Source organism: Dermochelys coriacea, chromosome 4 (assembly GCF_009764565.3).
Source record: "Dermochelys coriacea isolate rDerCor1 chromosome 4, rDerCor1.pri.v4, whole genome shotgun sequence".
Taxonomy (NCBI): domain Eukaryota; kingdom Metazoa; phylum Chordata; order Testudines; family Dermochelyidae; genus Dermochelys; species Dermochelys coriacea.
This window is the reverse complement of record NC_050071.1, coordinates 139,423,409-139,443,223: the sequence shown is the minus strand read 5'-3', so window position 1 is coordinate 139,443,223 and position 19,815 is coordinate 139,423,409. Positions and strand designations below refer to the sequence as shown.

Here is a 19,815-nt window from a genome sequence, read left to right as displayed (position 1 = left end):
GGTGGCAGTAGGTTCCAAAGCTGAGGGCCCTGTGCTAATTTACAGTAGTAATTAATCATGCACACCATGATAAATGTGCTGTGCAATTAGAAATATTTGAATCTGTTTAAGAAGATAAAGTGGGTTTGAAAAATATGCTTGCTTTGCTATTCTCTGATTCGTTTCATTGTGTGTGGTCTGCTCTGGTTAAGTATTAATGCAATCTCATGATGCTGATTCAAATTGCTGATTATGAACAGAAAGATGAGCCAAATGCCCTATTTGAATAATGTATAGTGAAATAAACTGAAAATTCTGAGGTTCCTTGTACTGTAAAGATGCTGATTTCTGGGGTACTGCCTATAAATGTCAACACAATGTGATGGACTTTAAAAAAAGTGTCATTTCTTCAAATGTCTATGGGACTGCCAGTTTCCTAGAGAACTTCTGGCTGTTCATAGGAGCAGTGAAATCTTGTCATCCTTCAGAAACCATTTTATATTGATTCTTTCTGATAAATGATCGCCTGTGGCTGTTTGTTAAAGTGTTTAGTAGTTTTTCTGTACAGTGGCATACCAAAGTATTGCCTAATTTAACTAAGCTTTTATAATAATAATTAATAATGGCAAAACTTTAAAAAGGAACATGTGGCTTGTGCATCTCTCATAGAATCTTGGCAAATTTAGTAAAAAGAAAAGGAGGACTTGTGGCACCTTAGAGACTAACAAATTTATTAGAGCATAAGCTTTCGTGAGCTACAGCTCACTTCATCGGATGCATTTGGTGGAAAAAACAGAGGGGAGATTTATATATGCACACAGAGAACATGAAACAATGGGTTTATCATACACACTGTAAGGAGAGTGATCACTTAAGATGAGCTATTACCAGCAGCGGGGGGGGAGAAGGAGGAAAACCTTTCATGGTGACAAGCAAGGTAGGCTAATTCCAGCAGTAAACAAGAATATCTGAGGAACAGTGGGGGGTGGAGTGGGGGGGAGAAATAACATGGGGAAATAGTTTTACTTTGTGTAATGACTCATCCATTCCCAGTCTCTATTCAAGCCTAAATTAATTGTATCCAGTTTGCAAATTAATTCCAATCCAGCAGTCTCTCGTTGGAGTCTGTTTTTGAAGCTTTTTTGTTGAAGGATAGCCACTCTTAGGTCTGTGATCGAGTGACCGGAGAGATTGAAGTGTTCTCCAAATGTTTTTTGAATGTTATAATTCTTGACGTCTGATGTGTGTCCATTCATTCTTTTTCGTAGAGACTGTCCAGTTTGGCCAATGTACATGGCAGAGGGGCTTTGCTGGCACATGATGGCATATATCACATTGGTAGATGCGCAGGTGAACGAGCCTCTGATAGTGTGGCTGATGTGATTAGGCCCTATGATGGTATCCCCTGAATAGATATGTGGACAGAGTTGGCAACGGGCTTTGTTGCAAGGATAGGTTCCTGGGTTAGTGGTTCTGTTGTGTGGTGTGTGGTTGCTGGTGAGTATTTGCTTCAGATTGGGGGGCTGTCTGTAAGCAAGGACTGACCTGTCTCCCAAGATCTGTGAGAGTGATGGGTCGTCCTTCAGGATAGGTTGTAGATCCTTGATGATGCGTTGGAGAGGTTTTAGTTGGGGGCTGAAGGTGATGGCTAGTAGCGTTCTGTTGTTTTCTTTGTTGGGCCTGTCCTGTAGTAGGTGACTTCTGGGTACTCTTCTGGCTCTGTCAATCTGTTTCTTCACTTCAGCAGGTGGGTATTGTAGTTGTAGGAATGCATGATAGAGATCTTGTAGGTGTTTGTCTCTGAGGGGTTGGAGCAAATGCGGTTATATCGCAGAGCTTGGCTGTAGACAATGGATCGAGTGGTATGATCTGGATGAAAGCTAGAGGCATGTAGGTAGGAATAGCGGTCAGTAGGTTTCCGATATAGGGTGGTGTTTATGTGACCATCGCTTATTAGCACCGTAGTGTCCAGGAAGTGGATCTCTTGTGTGGACTGGTCCAGGCTGAGGTTGATGGTGGGATGGAAATTGTTGAAATCCTGGTGGAATTCCTCAAGGGCTTCTTTTCCATGGGTCCAGATGATGAAGATGTCATCAATGTAGCGCAAGTAGAGTAGGGGCATTAGGGGACGAGAGCTGAGGAAGCGTTGTTCTAAGTCAGCCATAAAAATGTTGGCATACTGTGGGGCCATGCGGGTACCCATCGCAGTGCCGCTGATTTGAAGGTATGCATTGTCCCCAAATGTGAAATAGTTATGGGTGAGGACAAAGTCACAAAGTTCAGCCACCAGGTTAGCCGTGACAGTAAGTGTTCTCCTATCTTTCCACTTGGTCACAATGTTTTTGAAGTGACTGTACTGAACTGATGGAAAAGTGCCACTGAAAACATGTTTTATAAATAGTGATATAGCATAATAAAGAGACTTATTTTAAATTCTTACTTACCACCTTACAGAAGTATACTGACTGTATACTACATATATGATGCAATATGTTGACAATTGTACTGAAAAGCCTTAACGAGAGACCTTCCAGTGTCCCCCTGGAAACCAGGAAAGCTAGGTCTGAGGCATTTTAAAATCTAATTTGAGTAACTGACAAAGTCACTTGGGAACAGGTTTTGAACTGAAAGAGTATTCTCCAACTCCCTGAGGGAGGAGAAAGAGGGTTGTGTGAGAGGAATTTGGGCTGCATATTAAACTTTGTGAGAAAGTAGAATTAGGGATTGTTTAAAGAAACATGTTCTGGAATAACTACATTGATTTAATCCCCAGTGTAGACATACTACACCAGTTGGGGGGGGAGGGCGCGCGGGGAATAAGCCTGGCAGTGGTGTGAATTTGGCCTCGTATAAAGGTTTTGTGCTGGTGTAACTACATTGGTGCAAATCTTCCCGAACTTGACAGCCTTAGGAGCACAACTCCAAAACTGGCCAGAACTCTGCATGAAATCCTTGCTTTAAGTTTTAAAAAATGATCAATAAGTATTTTAATTTTTCCCATACTGTGAATAAAAATGGCTTTGTTTCGCTTGCCTTTTATGAAAAGTCTGCTTACACTTTCTTATGGTATTTCCATTTCCTCTTTTGCTTTAATCAGTGTATTATTCACTCATAGCTCTAAAGCAGGGGATCTCTCAACAGATTTTTTTGGTGGCCTCACAGTGTGGCTACCAACTCTTGATGGTGGCCACTCGGACAATTTTTCCTAAAATACTTAATTAACTTCAGGAAAAACAAATAAATTTGCACATGTACATGTCCAAATCACTGAAATTTCTTTATGTAGGGTTTTTTGCAGACTCAATACAAAATACAAAATACAAAAAATATACAGTTGTCTCTATTCTTTACTGGACCCAAACTGATTAGAAATAAATAAGGTGCTTTGCATGTTCTTATGTTTTGTTGTTTGTTTTGCTTTTTTGGTTGCTTGCTAGCCAGTAAGTCTGTTTCTGTGGAAAGTGATATCTGTATGTTTGTTAATATCACTTTTCACAGCCGTAGACTTGTTAGCTGGCTGGAAGGCAGTATAAAGTGATATGAACAAACATACAAATGTCACTTTTCACAACAGACTTGCTCAGCCCTGGCAAGCCAGGGGACAAATTAAGCCCTGGATGGGAAGGTGGGTAGGGAGGCAGCAGAGGCTGGGGCGAGTGATGTGGGGCTGGGGAGGCAGCAAGAGCCACAGGTGATGGGGGCTGGATGAGGAGGGGTGGAGGGAGGCAGCAGGGGCCAGGAGCGATTGGGGGTGGGGGTTGAGCCCAGGGCTGGCACCTGCCACTGCATGGCTGGGGCTGAAGCCCGGTGGCCTGAGCCCAGGCCTGGTGCCCACTGCCACACAGCTGCGGGACGGAGCGTGTGGAGGAAGCCTGGGGTCAGAGGACCCAGCAGAGGCCGGGGCGATTGGGGGGGGAATGTGAGCCCAGGGCTGGCAGTTGCTGCCATGTGGCTGGAGGCTGGAGCACTATCCCGAGGCCCCACGGCTGGAGCCCCAAACCCGCAGCCATGGGATGGAGCCCGATGCCATGCAGCCAAAGCCTGGGGCCAGAGCCTGCCACTCCAGGGCTAAAGCCCGAGTCCCACTCCTCCCGGGAAGGTGGCGAACTCAGACTGGCTGCCTGCTCTTCTGGCATTTGTGGCTCCAGAGGGGAGCAGGTCCCAATCCCTGCTGGCAGATTGCCACTGCTTTGCACCTCCCCTTTCCCCCCAGTCACCACCCAGGAGATTTGAGAAACGCTGCCCTAAAGTGTTAAAAATAGTAAGCCTCTCTTAATCCCCCAACCATGCTACTATAAACATATATAGTAGCGGAATCAGGAAGACCAGATTGTCTAGTGGCCAGAGCAGGGGAGTAGTGTTCAGAATTCTAGGTTTCATTCCCAGTTCTCAGAGTAGCAGCCGTGTTAGTCTGTATTCGCAAAAAGAAAAGCAGTACTTGTGGCACCTTAGAGACTAACAAATTTATTAGAGCATAAGCTTTCGTGAGCTATAGCTCATGAAAGCTTATGCTCTAATAAATTGGTTAGTCTCTAAGGTGCCACAAGTACTGCTTTTCTTATTCCCAGTTCTGCCACTCACTTGCTGTGTGACTGGGGGCAAATCATTTCACCTCCCTGTTCCCGTTTCATCATATGTAAAATGGTGGTAACTGTTTTTCTCTCCGTAATCTTCTGTGGTAAATAACTAGTAAAGAGTCTTGAAATTCTCCAATGAAAAGAATACCTTGCACTTAGAGCTCTTTCATTATTATGTGCACGTTTCCACGCAAACATGCCTGTTGGTCTTAACTGTCCATGTTGTAGTAGGTGGGGGGTGGAGAGAGAGACTTTCTTGGAAATTGAGAGTGACGTATTCATGCTTTCTCCTGCGTAGCCTTGTTAAAACATGTTCACTTTTGCATTTTAGTTTTTGCAAACATTATGCTTTGGCCTTCATTTGTTCATACTATGAGAGCTAAAATCTCCAGAGTATAGTTGTTAAATAAATAGCTTTAGAGAGCCTTTGTTACTGTACAGAATAATGTAGTGTATGATCAGCACTGGTTATGCAAAATGGCAGTTGTCACCTTTATTGAAAATGTATTTTAACTGTAAAGATCTCCAGCCAAAAAATGTTAGGTTTAATAAAACTAATTTTAAATCACTCCTGTCAGTATGAAGATGAAGAAACTGCAGAGGAGTTTAAAATTGCCAGCTTCGTAGACATGGTTCGAGATTGTAGTCGAATTGGCATTCCTTACAGCTCCCAAGGTGGGTTAATATTGTATTACTTCACTGTTTTGGTGAATTCTTTGATCATTATTTGTCAGAATAGAAGTATGACATTGTAACAAAAATAAGTTAAAATATCTCTGGAAGCTCCTTTTTATTGCAAGTGAGGCTGATAATACATGAAAATGAGACGGATAAATTATTACTTTATATCCGGCTTTGGATTTCTTAGAATCTGAGCCTTTATCTATTGAGGTTTTTATTTTCTCTTCTGAGAAAATAGTGTGTGTGTGCACTCTGCATAGTGAATGCTCATAGCCTGAGGCAAGACATACTTTACATGCTGGCAAAAGTGTTTGGCCAAGTACAGAAGTTCTCTGTTCTGACAGGGGCTTCAGATAAATACACTTTTGTATAAGGAAAGAATAAATTTTTTTTATTCAAGCTTCCTTTTTTAGAACAAAAAAAAAGCTGGACTGCATGATTTCCTGTATGATCTGTTGCCAGACTTGCACGCTGAACATTTTAATTTTATATTCCTTCATAAATGTGTTCGGGAATGGAAATGGCATACAGTGTGTGGTGCAAAAATACTGCAATGCACTTGCTCTGTAATGATTGACTTTAAAAAAAAAAACACCAAAAAACAATATACTGTTCCAGAAAAATCTTTGAGCTATGTATTTACCATAAGTCTGGCTTTCTGTTGACAGCTGGTAACCACTGTTATGGTTGCATTCCATATTCACCTCTAGCTCTCCTCTATTTGATGCTCATAACTCACATTTCTTTTGTATGAACATTTTTTTCTTGCTTGGTCTTGACAAAAGGTGAAATTTATTTGCAAACTTGTGCAAAGTCAGTTCAAACAGTTGTGTTATGTGAATATAGAAAACGTACCTCTCCTATACTGTACTTTCTGATAAGAAAATTTGCACTCACAACTGAAATATCAGAAGTTAGTAACTTTTAAACTTGTTGCTTAAATAATCATCCATCCTTAAAAGTGGAAGATGCAATAGTTTTCAAGTCGTAAATATATGAAGAACCATTGTGCTAGTTTGAGTTAAGGATGCACTTTTTCTTGCAGAGTTCCTAAATTCTGCTGGACAGTAGTCACTCTCCAATTCAAGCAGTTTATAAGCTCCACTGATAAACTTATGCACTCATTAAGCTCACTAGCTTTATTTTTTTTACTTATAAAAACAGAATTTAGATGAAAAAAATTGCATAAAGCAACGTTTAGCATAAGTGACTGCTTGAGAGGAAATTCAAAAAGTTAAGCTTTACTTCCTCTGTGGTATTTGGCATTTTATCATACAATGTGTCACTTATAGCAGGGGTTCTCATTCTTTTTGAGGGCCCCCCCAACATGCTATAAAAACTCTATGGCCAAACAACTACTTTTCTGCACATAAAAGCCAGGTCTGGTGTTGGGGGGTAGCAAGCAGGGCAATTGCCTTGGGCTCCATGCCACAGGAGGGCCCACAAAACTAAGTTGCTCAGGCTTTGGCTTCAGCCCCACATGGCAGGGTTCAAGGCCTTGGGCTTAAGCCCTGCACAGCGGTGCTTCGGCTTTCTGCCATGGTCCCCAGAGAGTCTAACATTGGTTCTGCTTGGTGGACCCCCTGAAATTTGCTCGCGGCCCTCCAGGCAGCCCTGGACCCCTGGTTGAGAACCGCTGACTTACATTTCTGGTTTCCTTTGCTTATTTACACTTTGCTTCATAGGCCTAAAATTCTACAAAAACATTTCAATGTGAATAGTCCTATTAAGTTGAATGGGACTGCTCATGAGTGTAAAGTTAGCCATCTGCTGAAGAATTTTGTGAGACTTGGACCTCAGTCTTTTTCATAAATTGTAAAGGACATACAGCATAGTCTAACTAGTGTTGTGGGAAAAACATTAAACATTCTGGAAATTCTGTAATACTGAATGTTGTTTCTCAACTTCACCAAGTTAACTTTACCATGTTAACTTTTTCATGCAATTAATTTTTAGTCCACCTTCCCTCCAATCCCCCAAAAGTATATTGGAATATTTTCCAAAAGTAGAATACTGCGTTACATAAACTATTTTGCTTCTTAATTACATATACAGTCTATATTGTAGATCTTACAGCTAGTTCTGTATTCTTCCTTTTGTATCTAAGATCAAGAGATTGCTTTCTTTGACTTTCAGTTGAACTCTGCTTTTTTGTAACAAGCACAGTGAAACTACAATAAAAGCTGTGTTATCCAGCCCTGTACCAACTGGAAAGCTCTCTAAACCAGCATTTCTAATCTTCATAGAAAGTCTGGTTTGTAGTCCTGTTGGTGCAGGGCCGGCACGCTCCCTACCTGGCTCCACATGTCTCCCTGGAAGCGGCGACATGCCCCTGCTGCTCCTAGAGATTCGGCATGTGGGAGGGGTTGCAGGGTTGAGGCACGGAAAGAAGTGCAGGCTCTGGAAGTGAGTTTGGGTGCAGGAGGGGATTTGGGGAAGGGGGTTGGGGTGTGGGATGGGGCTCGGGGTGCTGGATCTGGGGGGCACTCACTTCTGGCAGCTCCCCACAAGTGGCGACCTGTCTTGTCCGCTCCTAGGCAGAAGCACGGCAGGCAGCTCTATGAGCTGCCTATGCCCACAGGCGCTGCCTTCCGCAGCTCCCATTGGCTGTGGTTCCCAGGCACCACCCTTTCCTCCAACAAGCCAGATGAAAAAACTTTTGTTGTGTGTGTATATATAGAAAGAAATATTTCAAGTCATTTGTTAGACCCTCAGAATAAATTTGGCACATTATAAGGAAGGTGAGATATATTAAACTGATGCTTTATTATCGTAATTTAACTTTTTTTGTGAAATATTTGATTCCTATAGGTCATCTACAGATATTTGATATGTTCATTGTAGAAAAGTGGCCAGTAGTGCAGGCCTTTGCACTGGAGGGGATTGGTGGCGATGGCTTCTTTACCATGAAATACGAGGTATGTATGAAGCAAGTACTTCAGTTTGTTATTGTTAAGGCTAAGATTTTGTCACGGATATTTTTAGTAAAAGTCAGGCACAGGTCACGGGCAGAAAAATAAAATTAATGGAAGTTATGATCTGTCCGTGACTTTTACTAAAAATATCCCTGACAAAATGGGGATCTGTGGGTCCCCACACCCCTGAAGCAGGCAGCTGCCCAGGGACTAGGAACCGCCTGCAGTTAAAAATTATCCTCATTAGAATATTTAAAAACATTTTTAATACTTATAGTTATTCTGTTCTTTTTCAAAAGCAACTCAGACTTTTAATAAATATTTCACAACTATTTAATGATTAATAATCACCTCAATATTTTGTGATGATACAAAGGTGGCACGTTTCATAATGCTATTATGCACAGAACTCTGTTAATGCACTTACCTGTAAATGACAAATTAATGGAAACCATGTCTTAGAAGGCAATCTATTGCCATATTCAATGAAGAGAACGATTGAAATGACTAGATTAAGCAGTCATAAGAAACTTTCAATGTTGTGTTTTGGGAGACTCTTTGAAATATTTCAAAGTCTAGAAAGCATTTAAAATGTCAGTGTCTTTTTGAATGATTATAGCTCCATATAGACTAACAAATTTATTAGAGCATAAGCTTTCGTGAGCTACAGCTCACTTCATCGGATGCATTGCTGTAGCTCACGAAAGCTTATGCTCAAATAAATTTGTTAGTCTCTAAGGTGCCACAAGTACTCCTTTTCTTTTTGCGAATACAGACTAACACGGCTTCTACTCTGAAATATAGCTCCATATGTATGTTTACCTATGGAGGAAAACATTTTAATTCGTGTTAGTGCCAGTTAACTTATAACTTGCTTTAGCTTGGTACTGTCTGCCTTTCTGACCATTCACTCATAATAAGGAGTTGCCTTTTCTGCAGTTCTAGCCATTTGGAATTGCTTTCTTGTATTGCTCTACCATTATGACTCAATCTTTTTTTAAATCTTAACTGCAAATTTGTCTCTTCCCCTTAGCTATACTTGTTAATGTCTCTCTTCTCTGCTCTTAATTAACTCTATTATATTTAACTCTGAAAAGCCTTTTAGGATACCGTTTGAATGAAAGAAGCACATAAGACTTAAATATGTTACATACTATCACTTAATGTGAAGGAGATGAATTTTCTAGGTTGGGTTATCCAGAATTTTTAAATCTTATCCAGTCTTGAATCTGAAACGCTTATGCCATTGGTTGAGTGTTTCAGATTCATACAAACTGTTGAAGCAGGCTGGAGGTCAGACTTGTAAAACTGCTCCGGCACCCAGCAGCTAATCAAGTGCTTGAGTGCTGCATAAATCTATGCATGTCACACTACCTACAGTATTTTCACAGTAAAAAGATATATATATTAAAATGTTTTGCAGTTAATGGATGTTAGCATGGATCTGTGGAAAACATACAGCAAAATGGATCCTGTTTCCCTGGAGGACTTGCTTTTTGAGGTAATGCCGTTGAAATTTTTTGAACTAACTCATGACAAGTCTTTGACAAAAAATGTGCATTTACATTGGTGTCTAACAAAAAAAAAAAAAAATGGTTTGACTACATCAGCCAAAGCGTGGACTCCCCATACTGTGAGGGTGTTGCAGTGTGTTCTTTGGAAGTTTTGTAACTTCTGTGGAATTAAAGACACTGTGTTCTTTATCTTATCAAGTCTATAGAGAGAATTCCCACAATAGCGTGAATTGACTATATTCTTTGCAGGTCACAACACTATATTCTATGTATGTTCTTGACACCAATCCTTCAGTGCATATTAAAAGAGTAGTGTGTGGCAGCAAAAACATTGTGTTACAAAACAACAATTTTCTTATTATCCTAATTGATCCATATTGATTCATACCTACTTAATAGTTTAAAAACAGATCAACAGTGACACATAGTGACCACAGGCAATTTTTATAATACATTTGTTTGCATTTCCCAGTAAACTTGTTTTCTAATGAGGTGGTCTGATTTTAAATGCCTAAAACAGTTTGAAGTTGGTGGAATATATGCTTCTAGAATAGTAATGCCTTTGGTAGTTAGTTTAGTTGACAAACATCAATATGAGAAGCTTAGTATTGCCTCTGCTAAATCGAATTTGAATGCAATTTGAGATGGATTATGTATATATTTTATAATTGTTCTGTCTAATTTTCTCCTGTTTTAATGCTGTTTACCTAAAACTGAAATGAGTTTGACTCTCAGGCAGTTGAAACAATTTGTTGTTGTTGTTGGTCTTGATGTTTATCTCTACAATCATAAATGTGGACAGAATACTCAGGATTAATTGTAGCTAAGTTTGTGTTTTATATGGAGTTTACAAGTTTACATTTGTGCATTTTTAGAAATTGGTGTGCTGTTGAAAATTACCATATTGGCATTTTAATTATGTCATGCATAGAACAGAAACAGCAAACGTAGAGACATGAGTAATTTCCTTATGATTCTCAGGCAGCATCCTCTACGATTATGAAGCCTGACCACTTGTAGGGTTGAGAGTGTACAGTAATTCTTACATACTCTGTTCTCGTCGTCTTGGTTTATTCAGAGATTCATAGATACTAAGGTCAGAAGGGACCATTCTGATCATCTAGTCTGACGTCCTGCATAGCGCAGGTCACAGAATCTCACCCACCCACTCCTATGAAAAACCTCACCCATGTCTGAGCTATTGAAGTCCTTAAATCATGGTTTAAAGACTTCAAGGAGCAGAGAAGCCTCCCTCAAGTCAACCATGCCCCATGCTACAGAGGAAGGCGAAAAACCTCCGGGGCCTCTCCAATCTGCCCTGGAGGAAAATTCCTTCCCGACCCCAAATATGGCAATGAGCTAAACCCTGAGCATATGGGCAAGATTCACCAGCCAGATACTACAGAAAATTCTTTCCTGGGTAACTCAGATCCCATCCATCTAATATCCCATCTCGGGGGATTAGGCCTATTTACTCTGAATATTTAAAGATCAATTACTTACCAAAATCCCATTATACCATCATACCATCTCCTCCATAAACTTACCAAGTAGAATCTTAAAACCAGATAGATCTTTTGCCCCCACTGCTTCCCTTGGAAGGCTATTGCAAAACTTCACTCCTCTGATGGTTAAAAACCTTCATCTGATTTCAAGTCTAAACTTCCTGGTGGCCAGTTTATACCCATTTGTTCTTGTGTCCACATTGGTGCTGAGCTGAAATAATTCCTCTCCCTCTCCTGTATTTATCCCTCTGATATATTTATAGAGGGCAATCATATCTTTCCCTCAACCTTCTTTTAGTTAGGCTAAACAAGCCACGCTCCTTAAGTCTCCTTTCATAAGACAAGTTTTCCATTCCTCGGATCATCCTAGTAGCCATTCTCTGTACCTGCTCCAGCTTGAATTCATCCTTTTTAAACATGGGAGACCAGAACTGCACACAGTATTCTAGGTGAGGTCTCACCAGTGCCTTGTATAACGGTACTAAAACCTCCTTATCCCTACTGGAAATGCCTCTCCTGATGCATCCCAAAACCGCATTAGCTTTTTTCACAGCCATATCACATTGGCAGCTCTTAATCATCCTATGATCAACTAATACTCCAAGGTCCTTCTCCTCTTCCGTTTCTTCTAATTGATGCGTCCCCAATTTATAACTAAAATTCTTGTTATTAATCCCTAAATGCATAACCTTACACTTCTCACTATTAAATTTCATCCGATTACTATTACTCCAGTTTACAAGGTCATCCAGATCCTCCTGTATAATATCCCGATCCTTCTCCAAATTGGCAATACCTCCCAGCTTTGTATCATCTGCAAACTTTATTAGCACACTCGCACTTTTTGTGCCAAGGTCAGTAATAAAAAGATTGATTAAGATCGGTCCCAAAACCGATCCCTGAGGAACTCCACTGGGAACCTCCCTCCAACCTGACAGTTCGCCTTTCAGCAGGACCCGTTGCAGTCTCCCCTTTAACCAATTCCTTATCCACCTTTTGATGTTCATATTGATCCCCATCTTCTCCAATTTAACTAATAATTCCCCATGTGGCATGATATCAAATGCCTTACTGAAATCTAGGTAAATTAGATCCACTGCATTTCCTTTATCTAAAAAATCTGTTACTTTTTCAAAAAAGGAGATTAGGTTGGTTTGGCACGATCTACCTTTTGTAAAACCATGTTGTATTTTGTCCCATTTACCATTGACTTCAATGTCCTTAACTAATTTCTCCTTCAAAATTTTTTCCAGGACCTTTCATACTACAGATGTCTAACTAACTGGCCTGTAGTTACCCGGATCACTTTTTTTTCCTTTCTTAAAAATAGGAACTATATTAGCAATTCTCCAATCATTTGGTACTACTCCTGAGTTTACAGATTCATTAAAAATTCTTGCTAATGGGCTTGCAATTTCAGGTGCCAATTCCTTTAATATTCTTGGATGAAGATTAGTCCCATTAAGCTGTTTCAGTTTCGCTTCTACCTCAGATATGGTAATATCTACCTCTATATCCTCATTCCCATTTGTCATGCTACCATTATCCCTAAGATCCTCTTTAGCCTTATTAAAGACTGAGGCAAACTATTTGTTTAGATATTGGGCCATGCCTAGATTATCTTAAACCTCCGCTCCATCCTCAGTGTTAAGCGGCCCCACTTCTTCTTTCTTTGTTTTCTTCTTATTTATATGGCTATAGAACCTTTTACTATTGGTTTTAAATTCGCTTTGCAAGGTCAAACTCTACTCGACTTTTAGCCTGTCTCACTTTATCCCTACATGTTCTGACTTCAATTAGGTAGCTTTCCTTGCGGATTCCTCCCATCTTCCACTCCCTGTATGCTTTCTGCTTCTTCTTAATCACCTCTCTAAGATGCTTGCTCATCCAGCTTGGTCTACAACTCCTTCCTATGAATTTTTTCCCCTTTTTTGGGATACAGGCTTCCGATAGCTTCTGCAGCTTTGATTTAAAGTAATCCCAGGCCTCCTCTACCTTTAGATCCATAAATTCTTCAGTCCAATCCACTTCCCTAACTAATTTCCTTAATTTTTGAAAGTCAGCCCTTTTGAAATCAAAAACTCTAGTTGCAGATTTATTTTTGTTAATCCTTCCATTTAGTTTGAACTGAATTAGCTCATGATCACTTGAGCCAAGATTGTCCCCTACAACCATTTCTTCTATGAGGTCCTCGTTACTCACCAAAATTAAATCTAAAATGGCATCCCCTCTAGTCGGTTCAGCAACTACTTGATGAAGGAATCCATCAGCTATCGCATCTAGGAAAATCTGAGCCCTATTATTATTATTACTAGCACTGGTCCTCCAGTCTATATCTGGGAAGTTAGTCTCCCATGATCACGCAGTTTCCATTAGTATTTACTTGATTAAAGACATTAAAAAGGGCTCTATCCATATCCAAATTAGATCCCGGAGGTCTATAGCACACCCCAAGCACTATCGTAGGAGAGGCTTTACTAGTTTTCTTCCCCAATGTAATTTTTGCCCAGACGGACTCTGTCTTATCCATTGCATCGCTTCTTATTTCTTTATATTCTACCTCATCATTGATATACAATGCTACTCCACCCCTTTTACCTTTGTTTCTGTCTTTCCTAAACAGCACATACCCTTCAATACCTGTAGTCCAGTCATGACTACTATTCCACCATGTTTCTGTTATCCCTATAATATCTGGTTTCACTTCCTGCACCAGTAGCTCTAGTTCCTCCATTTTGTTACCTAGACTCCTCGCATTGGTGTACAAACATCTTAATTTTTGCTGTTTGGCCTCGCTCACATTTTGTACCCTATTAGGCACAGTCATTCTACAGCCAGTATAACCTATTGACTAGTATCCACACCTCGCTCCTTATATACATTCTCCTACCCACGGCTGTATCCTTTCTTACCTTCTTTCTTACTTCGTCTTCCCTCTCAATGCTAAAATCTGGCGTGGAGATTTCCTGGACATCTCCCATCCATCTCCCCCTAATTCCTAGTTTAAAGCTCTCTTTATCAGTTGTGCCAGCCTTGATCCTAAAAGTCTATTTCCTTCCCTACTCAGATGAAGTCCATCCCGAGAGAACTGTCCTCTATCCGTGAAGGCCTCCCAGTGGCCATACATCCCAAAGCCCTCCTTATAGCACCACTGCTTAAGCCATCTGTTGACAGTCATAATCTTGTCACACCTTTGTTGCCCTTCTCTAGGAACAGGAAGGATCCCGCTAAAGATCACCTGAGCTTCGATTTCCTTAAGCATCTTCCCCAGCCTAGCATAGTCTCCCTTAATACTTTCCAGCGAGAATCTAGCCGTATCATTTGTTCCCACATGAAGGATAATTAGGGGATTCTTTCCCGCTCCCTTTAGGATCCTTTTCAACCTCACGTCTACATCCCATATCTTAGCACCCGGAAGACAGCACACCCTTCTATTCTCTGGATCAGCTCTAGTTACAGGCCTGTCTATTCTCAATAAAAAGAAAAGGAGTACTTGTGGCACCTTAGAGACTAACAAATTTATTAGAGCGTAAGCTTTCGTGAGCTACAGCTCACTTCATCGGATGCATCAAATGCATCCGATGAAGTGAGCTGTAGCTCACGAAAGCTTACGCTCTAATAAATTTGTTAGTCTCTAAGGTGCCACAAGTACTCCTTTTCTTTTTGCGAATACAGACTAACACGGCTGCTACTCTGAAACCTATTCTCAATAAAGAGTCCCCGATCACATAGACTTGCCTTTTCCGGGTGACTGCTATTCTCCAGTCTCTCCCCTGTTCCCTCTGGCTGCAAGTTCTTTCCATTCCTATTTTCCCTTACAATCTTCTTCAACCCATCCTGTATTCTTCTGGGGCTCATATTTGGTCTAGTCTCCCTTGACTCTTCCCCTTTTTCTATAGGACTAGCCTCTCTTCTCTTCTTCCTTACCCTTCCACCTTCAACAAGTATCTGCTGAGCCCCTCCTTCATTTTCCAGCTCTGCAAACCTATTCCTAAGATCTATTTCTCCTTCACTAGCCCGTCTTTTCCTCTGCCTGGTTCTTTGAGTCGCGTGTTTCCACTGACCACTTTCCTCACCCAATCTCCCCTCAAAATTCCCCAGCCCTGCTTCCATCCGTGAGTCTGAGCTTTTCCCTTCAGATACCTCATATCTTTGCTCCATCATCTGCTCAAACCCCTTCCTAAACTCAACCAGACTTTCCACCTGCATCTCCAAACCTCAGATCTTTTCCTCCATCAGCTCTATCAGACGACATTTCATGCAGAAAAAACTCTTACTGGTTCCCCCCTCCAGGATCATGTACATACCACAGCTTCCACATCCAGGCATCCTCAATGTGTCTTCCACTACAGGAGTCACTCCCACAGCTGCCTCCATATCTGTCATCTCCTTCCCATCTAAATCCTGTTAATCTGGGAACCACCCCCGCAGCAAAAGCAAACCCCAAACAAGCACCACAATCCAAACTCCCCTTCCAAATTCCCACTCAAACTCCCCTGTTTAGAGCTCTGTTTGCTAGCTCCTGTGCTGCTGCCTGACTGGCTGGCTACCTTTATAGGACCCCTAGTCAGAAGCCCCACCCCCTAAGCAGGGCTCAGCTGCTCTCCCAGCACAAAGCCCCACCCCCTAAGCAGGCTCAGCTGCTCTCCCAGCACAAAGCTCCTACACACACTAAAAATACAAAACCAAGTACAACTACCTTCTTCTCCAACAGAACTCCCTCTCAAACTCCCCTGTTTAGAGCTCTGTTTGCTAGCTCCTGTGCCGCTGCAGCTGTCTGTTGTTGTTGCTCTTGACACCAGAGTGTGAGGTATTAGCTGAGTTTTTGTTTTGTCATGTGGGTACCTGTCATTTAAAGGTTGTGTGGTTTGGTGGTTTGATGTTTGCGGTAGCACTTCGGGAATCCAGAGATCAGGGTTCCATTGTGGTAGACCCATGTAAAAACACAAGAAAGACATGATCCCTGGCCCAAAGTGTTTAAAATCTCATTAACCAAGTGGTTGGACTGAGACAGTCTCACTTCACATGTCATTAGACACCCCTCCCCCCCATTTCAAACTCTTGTTGTTAGGCTGCTGATTCTTTTTTAATATATGAAAGATGCAGGGTGGGATTTTCAGAAGTGCTCGGACTTTGCCTGACTCTGCTTCCATTGAAGTCAATAGTGAAAATCTAGCTGACTTCATTGGGAGCAGAGTTTGGTCCACATGATGAGTTTTTGGAAATTCCTGCCCCTGTTTCTTTTAACTCTAACAAAACTTTGATGCAAGAATTCTGACAACTCTGCTTGGTATTAAAACAATGAATTATGACGTATAGCATGTGGCATATAATCTTGCCCTGAATAAAGTAATGAAGTACTTTTCAATTATGCTATTTTAGAAAGCTAAAATATCTTATGTGAAAAGCTTTTGGTCTTGCTCATTCTTGCTGAACAGAGGTTTTCTTGCAGCTTATGGCTTCAATGTGTAGAATTCATGAATATCAGTCTGTAGTCATAAATAAACAATTAAGACATTAAATGGCCACATTAAAGTGTGTGTAAGGCTGTAAATGTTACTGCTCTGTCTAATTTGTATAGTTTTTCTATTGTTAGCACTGCATTAATGAAGCTGTAAGTGAATAGGCTGTATTGTCTTGTGCATAGCCTGTTGCTAAATTTATAATGTGGACATTAAAATATAATTTTAACTCATACCATTTTAAAAAAGAGCACACTGTCTCCAACCCACCTCCTGCCCCCATATCTTCTAGGTTAATGCTTAGGAAAACTATGGAAGCCATTCCACATAATACATATTGTGCAATAATTTTAGATCCCACACTAAACTTCGTTATAATTCTGATACACTGTATACTCATCCCAAATATCTACTTCATCAGCATGATAAAATTTTGTTTTTCCTCTATTCTTTTTCTGACGTTTTAATTTTCTTCTTAACTCTCACTGCCTTAACTTGTAAAATACTTGAAAAACCTGTTCATTTGTATGCTGATTCATTTCCGTTCTGTATCTGACACCTAGTGTACTTGGTATACATATTTGCCATCTCCAGCCATGTTGTTTAGGGATAGAGGGGTGAAGACACATGGGGCAGACTTTATCTTGAATAATTTCCAGTTATAAGAAGTCACTTTTTTTCCCTCCTTCTCTCCATCCATAGTTACTCTCTTTGTTTGTTGTTAAAAGTACAAATCCATATTGAAGCAATGTACAGAATACATTTTTAAAATGTATTAGGCAGTACTTCATTTTTGATCCTGTTCATATTTACGTGTTTGTCTCTTCAGTTTTTGAGTATCTCTTCAAATAGCTTTTACCCAGTAATCTGAAAACTCAGTTTGACATTCTCAAAATAAATGGCTTAATTTTTAGACTGAAATTACATATTGGACTGAAGATTATTTTTTCCAATGAAAGTTGAATTTTCCAGTTTATATTAAGCTTTGAGTGACAAAAGAAAATTTCAAGGTCTAAAGTGGTAATAAAACAAGATTTTACTTAATTGGACTGTTAACAAAAGTTTTGTAGCACAGTTGATTTCATCATTTAACATCTGTGATTTACTGCCCTGCTGACATGACACTAGCTGAACAGAACAACATGTATTGCTTCTTTCCCTCCTCAGGATTTAATGACTTTTGAACACCAATGGACCAGCTTTTTTGCTAATTTCGACACTGAAATTCCTTTCATCCTTGAGCTGTCAGAATCTCAGGCGGGAGAGGTATGTTTACTTGATTAAACCCTTTGAAATGTGAATATCACTAATGCTGTTTCATTATTCATTATATTTGATAGGTTTTGTTTTCTTCCGTTCCCCTCTTCCTTTTTCATCTTTATGGTTATGAGCAGACTTGTCTATTGCGGTGTGTAAGCTTATGAATACTCTTCTTTCCTAAATTGTACAGTTCAGGCTATGATTCCTGTTGGTTTAACATGACAGTACAGTATAATACAAATGTTTCATCTGTGTAGAATGGCAATTTAACTTTTCAGTTAAACTCAGTGTTGAGTTTTTTACTGATAATGGACCTTATTTTTATGGCATGTCTGTTTAATAGATTCAAATTTATCTATGCATTTCATTTCAGTTTGGTGGTAGAAATTCATATAAAGCAACAAACAAGAAAAGCTGGGACTGCAAATTTCAGACCAGTTTTAACATAATCCATCATATGACTTTAAATGTGAAATGTGGAGGTGCTACTAATGCCTTCTACCACTGTGACCTGTTACTGGTTCCAGTTGAGTTTAATAATCGTTTACATACCTTACATATTACATTAATAATAATAATTTTTATTAATAATTTTTACTTGTCTTATGTAATCAAGATATGCGACTTCTTGTTTGTTTTTTTAAATGGTGTGTAATGTAGTTCATTTTTTAGTGCTTGTCTACACTGTGGGTGCTACAGTGGCCAAGCTCTGGTGCTGTACCTATGCCACTCTAGTGCCATAGTATAGATACTTCCTACAGCAACGGAACGGGTGTTTTCATCATTGTAGGTAATGCACCTTCCCAAGCTGTGATAGCTAGATCTACGGAAGCACTATCCTGTCAACCTAATCGCATTTAATTGGGGGTTAGGTTGTCATAGTTACGGTGCTCAGGGGTGTGAGTTTTTCACACTCTTGAGCAAGGTAGCTATGTTGATCTGTCAGCCAGGCCTTAGTGATAGCATTAGCATCTCTCATTTAAACCTGGCAGTCTTTCTGTGTTTCTTTTTACTGTTGGAGTAGCAAAGTTGTTGTTTTTTTAATTTTTGTAGCCATTCAGAAGTTACTTCAGTCATGGAATGATTTCAAGCCATATAACCGACAACAGGTAATGTCATTTATCTTATTCCTGTGAAGATGTGTGTCATGTATCAATCGGTGTACTATATTTATATGTTACTTTGTATCTGATGCATTAAGACCTATTGTAATGTCATTTGGGACCATGAACTTAATATATCATTTCCTATTTAGGATTGATATAGAGTTATCTTTAGCTATAAAATATATTTTTAGTAATACCACTTATGTACGGCCTCTTCTCCTGAAGGATCCCCAAACTCCTTGTAAATTGACAGGTTTCAGAGTAGCAGCCGTGTTAGTCTGTATCCGCAAAAAGAACGGGAGTACTTGTGGCACCTTAGAGACTAACAAATTTATTTGAGCATAAGCTTTTGTGGGCTACAGCCTACTTCATCAGATGCATAGAATGGTAATATATACTAAGAAGGTGTAGGGGTGTGTGTGTGTGTGTGTGTATACACACCCACCACCATGAAAAGGTGGAGTAAGAGGCTTAATCTTCTTACTATGTTCCATTTTATGCAGCCGATGAAGTGGGCTGTAGCCCACGAAAGCTTATGCTCATATAAATGTTAGTCTCTAAGGTGCCACAAATACTCCTGTTCTTTGTAAATTGTCATCCATGTGACTGTATTGTGTACAGAACTTGTATTCAGGTTTCTAATTACCCACTTTGCCTATTCTGTATTATTCAGGATCTTATACTTGATTTATTACCATGCTATCTGAGCATCGTATGTGCAGAATGGCCAAGGTAGAACATTTGGCCCCATATTTTCACAATAGTCCTAAAAAGAAGAAAAAGTTGGAGTGACACATTTGCCTGTTAATCATTTAC

General features: G+C 40.1%; 1 protein-coding gene across 1 annotated transcript in view; it reads left to right on the top strand.

Moving 5' to 3' along the window:
- Positions 1 to 19,815, top strand: part of DNAAF9 (dynein axonemal assembly factor 9) — a 136,489-nt gene that overhangs the window by 32,035 nt on the left and 84,639 nt on the right. Inside the window, exons 5-9 of the mRNA XM_038398852.2 lie at positions 5,135 to 5,231; positions 8,049 to 8,155; positions 9,576 to 9,653; positions 17,801 to 17,899; positions 18,947 to 19,002. Coding sequence (XP_038254780.1) covers positions 5,135 to 5,231; positions 8,049 to 8,155; positions 9,576 to 9,653; positions 17,801 to 17,899; positions 18,947 to 19,002 — 437 coding nt within the window. The remainder of the gene's footprint in view (positions 1 to 5,134; positions 5,232 to 8,048; positions 8,156 to 9,575; positions 9,654 to 17,800; positions 17,900 to 18,946; positions 19,003 to 19,815) is intronic.